This window comes from Triticum aestivum, chromosome 7A (assembly GCF_018294505.1).
Source record: "Triticum aestivum cultivar Chinese Spring chromosome 7A, IWGSC CS RefSeq v2.1, whole genome shotgun sequence".
In the NCBI taxonomy this organism is placed as follows: domain Eukaryota; kingdom Viridiplantae; phylum Streptophyta; class Magnoliopsida; order Poales; family Poaceae; genus Triticum; species Triticum aestivum.
Window position 1 is genome coordinate 67,770,402 of NC_057812.1, and position 8,703 is coordinate 67,779,104.

An 8,703-nucleotide genomic window follows, 5' to 3' on the forward strand; every position below is an offset into this window, starting at 1 on the left:
CACATAAAACCACTAGAGGCTAGAGAACATACATCTTATCAAAATATCAAACGAATACCAAATCCACATGACTACTCATAGCAAGACTTCTCCCTTGTCCTCAGGAACGAACGTAATTACTCACAAAGCATATTCATGTTCATAATCAGAGGGGTAATAATATGCATATAGGATCTGAACATATAATCTTCCACCAATTAAACCAACTAGCATCAACTACAATGAGTAATCAACACTACTAGCAACCTACTAGCACCAATCCCGGACTTTGAGACAAGAATTGGATACAAGATATGAACTAGGGTTTAGAGATGAGATGGTGCTGGTGAAGATGTTGATGGAGATTGCCCTCTCCCGATGAGAGGAGCGTTGGTGATGACGATGGTGATGATTTCCCCCTTCGGGAGGAAAGTATCCCTGGCAGAACAGCTCTGCCGGAGCTCTAGATTGGATCCGCCAAGGTTCCGCCTCGTGGTTGCGGAGTCTCGTCCCGAAAAGTTCCTTACTATTTTTTTCTCATCAAAAGACTTCATATAGGAGAAGATGGGCGTCGGAGAGCCACCAGGAGGCCCATGAGGTAGGGGGGCGCGCCCTGGGGGGGCGCCCCCCACCCTCGTGAGTAGGGTGTGGGCCCCCTGGCCTTCATCTTTGGCGTGAATTTTTCTTTATTTATTTTAAGACGTTCTATGGAGTTTCAGGACTTTTGGAGTTGCGCCGAATAGGTCTCTAATATTTGCTCCTTATCCAGACCAGAATTCCAGCTGCCGGCATTCTCCCTCTTTATGTAAACCTTGTAAAATAAGAGAGAATAGCCGTAACTATTGTGACATAAAGTGAAATAACGGTCCATAATGCAATAAATATCGATATAAAAGCATGATGCAAAATGGACGTATCACTAATTTGTAAAGTTAGGCAACTAAGCAGCAATGGTAGACAACTAATTACCAATAGCAGGCAACTAAGCATCATTGGTAGGCAACTTTATAGTGTTGTAGGAAACTTAAAAAAGCAATGGTAAGCAACTTCAAACTATATCTAGGCAACTATTTTGTAAAGTTGGGCAACTGGGCAGCAATGGTATGCAACTAATTACCAATTGCAGGCAACTAAGCATCACCGATAGGCAACTTTATAGTGTTGTAGGCAACTTAGAAAGGCAAGGATAAACACCTTCACAATATATGTAGGTAACTGGTCAACAATGGTAGGCAACTAGACATCAATGATAGGAAATTCCATAGTATTTACAGACAACTGAGCAGCTACGATAGGTATTTTGGGATAATGTTAGTAAATTAACAGGTGCACGTAGTGCAGTGAAGTTGCTTGCATGTAGCACTACCTCATGTTTCATGTGATTTTTCCTTTTTACCAACCTAATTGGTAGTCCTACTAGGCAAAAAAGAAGGAGCTACTTCCCTATAGTGCTACTTAGAGGTGAAACTAATCATTGTTGGTCATGGTAACTAATTTAGAAGGACTCCCGACTCATAGGTAGTCATATTAGGCAATAAAAAGGAGTTTCTCTCCTACAGCACTAAAGTTGCCTCTATAGTATCCAAAGTTGCTCTAAAATAAACTTTGTCGAAACCTACTCATATGAGATCTAGTTTTGAAGAGCTCGTCAAGAGAAACCCAGCGGTGAAAACGGATCTTCATTGAATGCTTGAATCAAAAGTTATAGCTTTTAAAAAAAATTGAAACCCAAAAATTAATGCACGTGGGCTCTTACTCAGGCAACGTGAGGTTGAAGGCTCATGTACTTTCTTTTTTGACAGAATATGATGACGTGGCACACAGGTTTTCTAATATAGAGGGTATGCTCGGGCACTCCATCTAGCGCCTGCGCGCTGCCTATCCACGTCATATATTCACTTAAAAAACAAATATTTTCCTCTCAGTATTTCGCAGGACTGTAAGCTTAATTTAACATCTGCGCTGCTAATTGAACACCAACAGTTGTTTAGTCTAGTGGCTAGCATTCTGAGCGCTCCTGCCTCAGCAACATGGTTCGATTCCTCGCAACACAGTATTTTTGTTGAAAATTTTTTAACTGTTGCGGGTTGTTGGTACGCTAATGGGCCGGTCCATTATGGCCCTGTGTGTCCTGTGAAATTATTTAGGACCCATCATAAATCAAAAAAATGGAGAAACAATCTTCCCTTTAATCTTTACCTACTAATAAAGCGGCCATCGCTTCTGGTCGTCCTTCATTAAAATTATCCTTCAAGTTGATAAAAATTACCCACCAATGCCACCCGTAAGTGAAAAACGATTTGTTTTTTCGACCAAAAATCGCCGCCTCCTACGCTGTTTTATAGGTGCGAGACGAGTAGAAGTCAATGAGTGATGAGTAGCAGGGTGGTTGTCCGATTGCTCCTCTAGCGACAAGACTGGGGTTCAATCCCCAGCTTCTACAATTTTATCGTTCTTTTCTCACGCATAACCCATCTATGCATTCATGGGCCGGCCCATATGCGGGGCTTTACTCCCCTGTTTCTTCTCATTTTACTTTTTTGTCTTTTCTGTTTTCTTTCTTCTTTAAATTAATTCGGGATCTAATATTCTAAAGTTACGAGTTTTCAAACAAAATGTTTGAGAAATCATATAATATATGTGAATTCAAAAATGTTTAGAAAACCATAAAAAATTGCAGATTAAAAAAATGTTGGTGGTTTTGCAAAATTGTTTGCAATATTATAAAAGAATCACAATTTGGAAAAATGGTCGGGAAATAAAATCATGTTCATGATTTTGAAAAAAATGATCGTGTAGTCAAAACATATTCGAAAATCTGAAAAAAAATGTCCATGACATTTTAGAAAATGTTCACAAAAAAATTATTTTTAAAATTTGTTCCCCAATTTAAAAAAAAATCATCGATTCAAAAAATGTTTGTTGAGTCAAAAATGTTAATGAATTTGAAACCGTTTCATACATTTAAAAAAGTTTGTAAACAAAACTAAATCTCATTATTTTTTTGAGAAAATAAAAAGTTTTAAAAAAAACATGTTTGTCGATTCGAAAAACTGTTCACTGATTCAAATGTATTTTATGTTTAGGATTCGATTAGTTTTCTGAAAGTCTTTATATGTCTTGGCGTTGGGAGTAGTTCATAGTCAATGAGATTTGTTTTAAAAGTTTTAAATGTTTCCTTGCGCAACATAATGACAAATGTGACATGCACTGGCAAACTTATAGCCTTGTGATTTACTGCATCGAATGCATTATGATCACGTGGACATCGAGATCATCGGCTAGTGTGAGAAAAAAAATATGAACATGGTGATCCACTGTGTTAAAATAAAGTACGCTCATGTGTCAGTATATTGAGTCATACTTATTTGGTTAGCCATAATTTTTTGTCTCCCGTTGCAACGCACGGGCATATTTGCTAGTATTAGATAAAGATAAAGATAAGGATATCTATTCTATCCCTAATATTAAAGTATGGATTGTTTTCCACTTTTTTCGTCCACAGTAACTTTTTTCGTCCACAGTAACTTTTTTCGTCCGTCGCTGGCTCGCGGCGAACGCTGACTTGGACTCTATCTCTTTGTAGGTCGCTCCTCTTCTCTCACGTACGATTCTAAGCGCGTTCTGTGGCCCAATGTAGTTATGGGCCAAGCGACGCGTGTGGGCTTACTGGCTCTTTGGGTGCGAAAAAAATAAGGATGGCAAGGGGATAATCTAACACGCCTTCTCACCCTGGTCCATGCCCTGGCAACAAACGAAAAACAAAAGCGCGCGAGAAGATCTAGCGACTGAGTATGGTAAAATACCAGCGTAAAATTTGAAGTAGTATGTACAACCACAGATCTGTTTATTTTTTCAACAATTCTTGGGAAAAAATGTGAACGATTTTCCTTCAAATATTTAAATAATGTTAGAAATTTGAGTAACTTTTAAAACCTAAACATTTTCTGGAAAACGTGACCAATTATTGAAAATATGAATAAAATTTGAAATTACAAATAATTATTGAAATTTTTATATATGATGAACAATTTCAAATATACATTGAATTTTTTATATACTCTGCACAATTTTTAAATAAACACTGAACATTTTTGTGATATATGTGGAACAATATTTAAATACTTATTGAACAAATTTGAAATGTAAGTTGAACATTTTCGTAATATACAGTGAACAATTTTTAGATACACATTGAACATATATACGTTGAACAATATGTAAAGTTACATTGAACATTTTGTGATATACACTGAATAAATTTTGAATTGTAAAGAAAATTTTAAAAACATGAACAATTTTCCAAAAATAGAAATATTTTATAAAATGCAAACAATTTAGGAAATTATTAACATCTTTTGAAAGGAGGACATTCTTTGGCATTCCGAACAATATTTTAAATTTTAGAACAACTATTTGAAGAAAAAAAGAAGAAAAGAAAATGTAAAAGGAAACAAAAAGTAAAAGAAAAACAACAAGACCTACGTGGGCCGGCCCAACTAGGAGTGCCTTGAGCGAAGCCTCGGCGTTTTGATGCTACCCTTGATATACGTTACTAGCCGATAGAAGCAACATTATACATACACGATGCACGTATATACACTGTTATGAATTATACATACACAAACCATGGTTGCCGCTCACTATGCCAATGTCAATGTGGCACTACACATCCTCTCCTACAAAGGGAAGTAGGAACACCCGCGTCACATGTTGCCGTGCAACTCACCGTGTGATATCCGGCCTCTACATACTTCCCTCTCATTTCGCAATTGACGTGCCTTTCATCTCAGGTGATGTGTCGCGGCCACCTCCTTGACCGGGCCAACACTGATTCATAATAATAATTGTTTGATCATACAAAATAGAGTAGAAGTATAAGGTGAGGTGTACGGACCAGCTGCAAGGAGTAGCTTGCCGAGATAAGTTATTGACGTTTTGAACATTTCTTTGCGTGGGCACAATGATTGGTGCGACATGCGGTGGCGAACCCATCGCCTTAGGATTGACCATATATGAAGCATTGTCATCAGGTGGGCATCATGATGGCCGTTTGCAGGGTCAGAAAAAGGATAAGCGATGACACGGTCAGTGTCATGTCGAATTAGAGGAGGATATTAGGAGTCCTGAGCCATGCTTATTAGGATAGAGTCATGATATTTTTTTCCCTTCCGTTGTAATGCACCGGCATGTTTCCTAGTACTATTGTGGTACTGTACTCTAGCCTACCACATGCAGTGCAGCCACGGGAGGATGCAGGTCTTGATCGGGTAGTTGTATGACAGGCAAATTTATGTCACCACGTTACTGTGTTTATTGTTGTCAAACTTGAGTCCTCGCACGTGTGTGCGTTTATTGTTGTCTTCTCCAAGCTTATGTGTGCCTATTTATGCCATCGCCCAGAGTATCCAACTTCAGCGTCTGTATTTTTTTCCTGTGTGCATATGTATTTTTTTGCACGGACGAAAATCACGGTGTAAAGCGGCGATGCAGACGAACGGATGTCCGCTTTGGCCCATTCAGACCAATTTTAGATTAAATTTGCATCCGTGCGGACACGTTGCGGACACCCACGGCGCCTCACTTTGTCCTTCCCTGTCTGTAGGTGCCAACAGGCCATTCCTCCCATCCCGTCGAGTTCGACCTCTTCAGCCTCTTCGCCCTTGTTGTCGCCACCTTGTTTCTGGCCTCTTGGCCACCCTCAATATACAAAATCATTTCGCATGGTCCATAACCTCCACGAAGTGATATCATTTGAAACAACATTGTTCAAAACAACATTTCGTTTACACGTTTCCAATGTTTTGATAGGTCATCCAAGGAATGTGGAACAGTAATACCAAGGAATGTGGAACAGTAATACCCAAAAAATCGTCAACATTCAAAAGACACATATTGGATGCATTCATCCCCAACACAAAAAACACACGTAGGTGCACGGTAGCGCCCGCCGGCCGCGGATGATAGAGGCCGGCGGTTGGGGTGGGTAAGTTGGAGGCGTGAGGAAGAAGAGAGGTGTAGGTTGAAGATGAATAGTGCGATCTGTTTTGGGCCGTTTGATCAAGATCAGACGGTCCATGAGGAAAGTGAAAACGTTTTCACGCATCTGACAAATAGAGAGTTCCAATATTTTATTTAAAAATGAAAAGGTTAAAAATAGATACTCTAGTACCGAGTGAGAGAGAGAGAGAGGCTCTGACGATATTTGTAGGCAGCAGTACATCTATTTTAACTACAGTCGTCCACGCAGCTCACATGCGGCTCACGGCGTGCTGCGCCGTCTCGGTGGCCGCCAGCTCGCCGCGGCGGCGCGTGACGAAACTGAGCCGCTCGGCGGTGGCCGGTTTGAACACGGCCTCCGGGTCGGCGTCCACGGCGTCGGCGAGCCGCGGCCACATCCTGGCGGTGACCAGCCACGACCCGTCTCCCGCGGGGCTCCGGATCACTGTCATGGCCGCCGACCCGAGCCTCCCCGGCCGCACCCACGGCATCACCAGCCGCGGCGGGCCGAACCCAAAGTCGCCCTCCACCCTGAACGGCACGAACGCCGACACCACCAGCGCCGGGCTGCCCGTGCCCAGCCCCACCGCCTCCGTCCACTTGCCGCCCTCCGCGAACACCCCCTTGTGCGCTTCCATCCAGTCCACCAGCTCCTCGTACCGCTCCTGCCGGAACACCTCCGCGATGGCCGCGGCGGCCATCGTCGCCACGTCGGCGAGCGGGGAGGAGCGCACCGTCTCCACGACCGCCTCCCGGGACGCGTAGGTGACGACGTTGCCAAGGTAGTTGTTGACGTGGGTCTTGTTGTATTTGGCGGGGTCGAGGCCCCGGCGGCCGTCGACGAGCCACGCCATGCGGCAGTGCGTGTCGGAGCCGCCCACGGCCGCGGCGAGCAGCTTCCATACGTGCGCGGAGAGGGCCTCAAGCCGCGTGGCGCGGCGGACGGGGCCGCTTGCCGCCGCGCGGAGGCGGTCGACGTCTGCGGCATCCACGACGTAGTTGCGGCGCACGAGGGCGGCGGCTAGGAGGGCGTTGGGGAGGCTGGCCGGGTCGTAGCGCACGAACTCGGCGTCCAGCGACGGGCCGTACCGCGGCGGCGAGCGGGGCCGGAAGAGGGAGGCGCGGTCGTGGTGGGGCTCCCACGAGAGGCCGCCCGCGACGAGCATCTCGGCCCAGGCGTTGGGCAGCGTGGTGAGCCCGTGGCCGTCGACGAGCAGGTGGTCGGTGCCCCAGGCGAGCGAGAACCCACCGCACGCGAACCGGACGAGCTGCAGCGACAGCGCGAGCCCCCGCTCGAACGGCAGCTGGATGCGCCCCAGCGAGGCGCCGGCGTCGGCGAAGTCCACGTCCGCGAGCGCCGCGTCGGCGTACGCGACCACGAGCTCGGCCCCTTCGTTGCCGCAGACGACGTCCGGCACGCCGGTGGAGGCGCTGGGCACGACGCGGCCGGCGAAGGGGTAGAAGCGGGAGAGGAAGGCCGGGAGCGCGGCGCGCGCGGCCGCGGCCACGGCCGGGAAGCCCGCGGCGGGCGCCGGGTAGACGGCGATGAAGAAGACGTGGAAGGAGCCGAGGACGAGGTCCAGGTTGGAGACCGGGAGCACCGCCGGGAATCCCCGCGGCGGGTCGGAGGCCTGGACGAGCGACCGCGAGAGGACCTCGACGGCGAAACTCTCGGCCGGCGGCATCCCGGGTGCGCACGGCCGGACGCGGCGCAGGGAGGAGCAACACGTAGGTAGGAGCTCGCGAGCGGTGGAGAGAGCACGAGGCGTTATGACAGTGATCAAACCGCAGTCGGACTCGTCTCGTTTTGGCACGCGGCACGTTGCGTGGCGTTGCGATCGAGCAACATCAACACGGCGGTTTGCTTCAACTTTGGAATGGCAAGCAGCACTTTTCCTTCTTGCTTTGGCGATTTTTCAATGCGAAGCAGACTCACGGATGTGACAAGCCATCCAATACAATGCATTTGGCCATCTTCCCCGATGCGGAATTAGAGCAACTCCAACGATTCAAACGGACGATGATTTCGTCCGCTTTTTATTCTTTTGGGTCGGCCGTCCGCCCAATATCCACCCTGTATTTTATATCGGATTTACTAAATCACATCTAGATGAAATTTAGTGATATCTGGGAATACCTATTTATTATCGACGTCTCACCATTGCAGAGTGGAAGCATATAGAGGAGCGGCTAAAGAAACGGTTGAGCAGTTGGAAAGGCAAGGTGCTCTCAGTTGGAGGACGACTGGTTTTGATAAACTCTGTCCTCACAAATATGGTTCTTTATATGCTTTCTTTTTTCCAACTCCCAAAAGGGGTCTTGCAAAGATTGGACTATTTTAGGTCTAGATTCTTTTGGCAAGGAGATGATGAAAAGAAAAATATCGGCTGACCAAATGGAGCGTGGTTTGTAGGCCGAAAGACCAAGGTGGCCTTGGAATTCATGACCTACAGGTCAAAAATGAGGCCCTACTTAGTAAATGGTTGTTCAAACTTCTTACTGAGGATGGTGTTTGGCAAACCATGCTGTGCAACAAGTATCTAAGCCAAAAGGCGGTGTCTCAGGCATATTGAAAACCTGGCGACTCACACTTTTGGGCTGGCCTAATGGCGGCAAAGAAACAACTCTTTCGCTTTGGGTCTTCCGTGATAAAGGACGGGTCAGAGATTCGTTTCTGGGAAGACATCTGGCTAGGCAATGCCAGTCTCCGAGAACAATATCCAG

At 46.0% G+C, this 8,703-nt stretch overlaps 1 protein-coding gene across 1 annotated transcript; it reads right to left on the reverse strand.

Moving 5' to 3' along the window:
• Positions 1-6,086: 6,086 nt before the first annotated feature.
• LOC123152197 (coniferyl alcohol acyltransferase) lies at positions 6,087-7,851 on the reverse strand. Its single transcript, XM_044571807.1, has one exon. The coding sequence runs from the start codon at positions 7,662-7,664 to the stop codon at positions 6,231-6,233; it is 1,434 nt and encodes a 477-aa protein (XP_044427742.1). The 5' UTR covers positions 7,665-7,851; the 3' UTR covers positions 6,087-6,230.
• Between the last annotated feature and the right edge of the window lie 852 nt (positions 7,852-8,703).

What these genes read in the sequence shown, in the direction of transcription:
- LOC123152197 (XM_044571807.1), bottom strand. Translation starts at nt 7,664, where the DNA reads ATGCCGCCGGCCGAGAGTTTCGCCGTCGAGGTCCTCTCGCGGTCGCTC.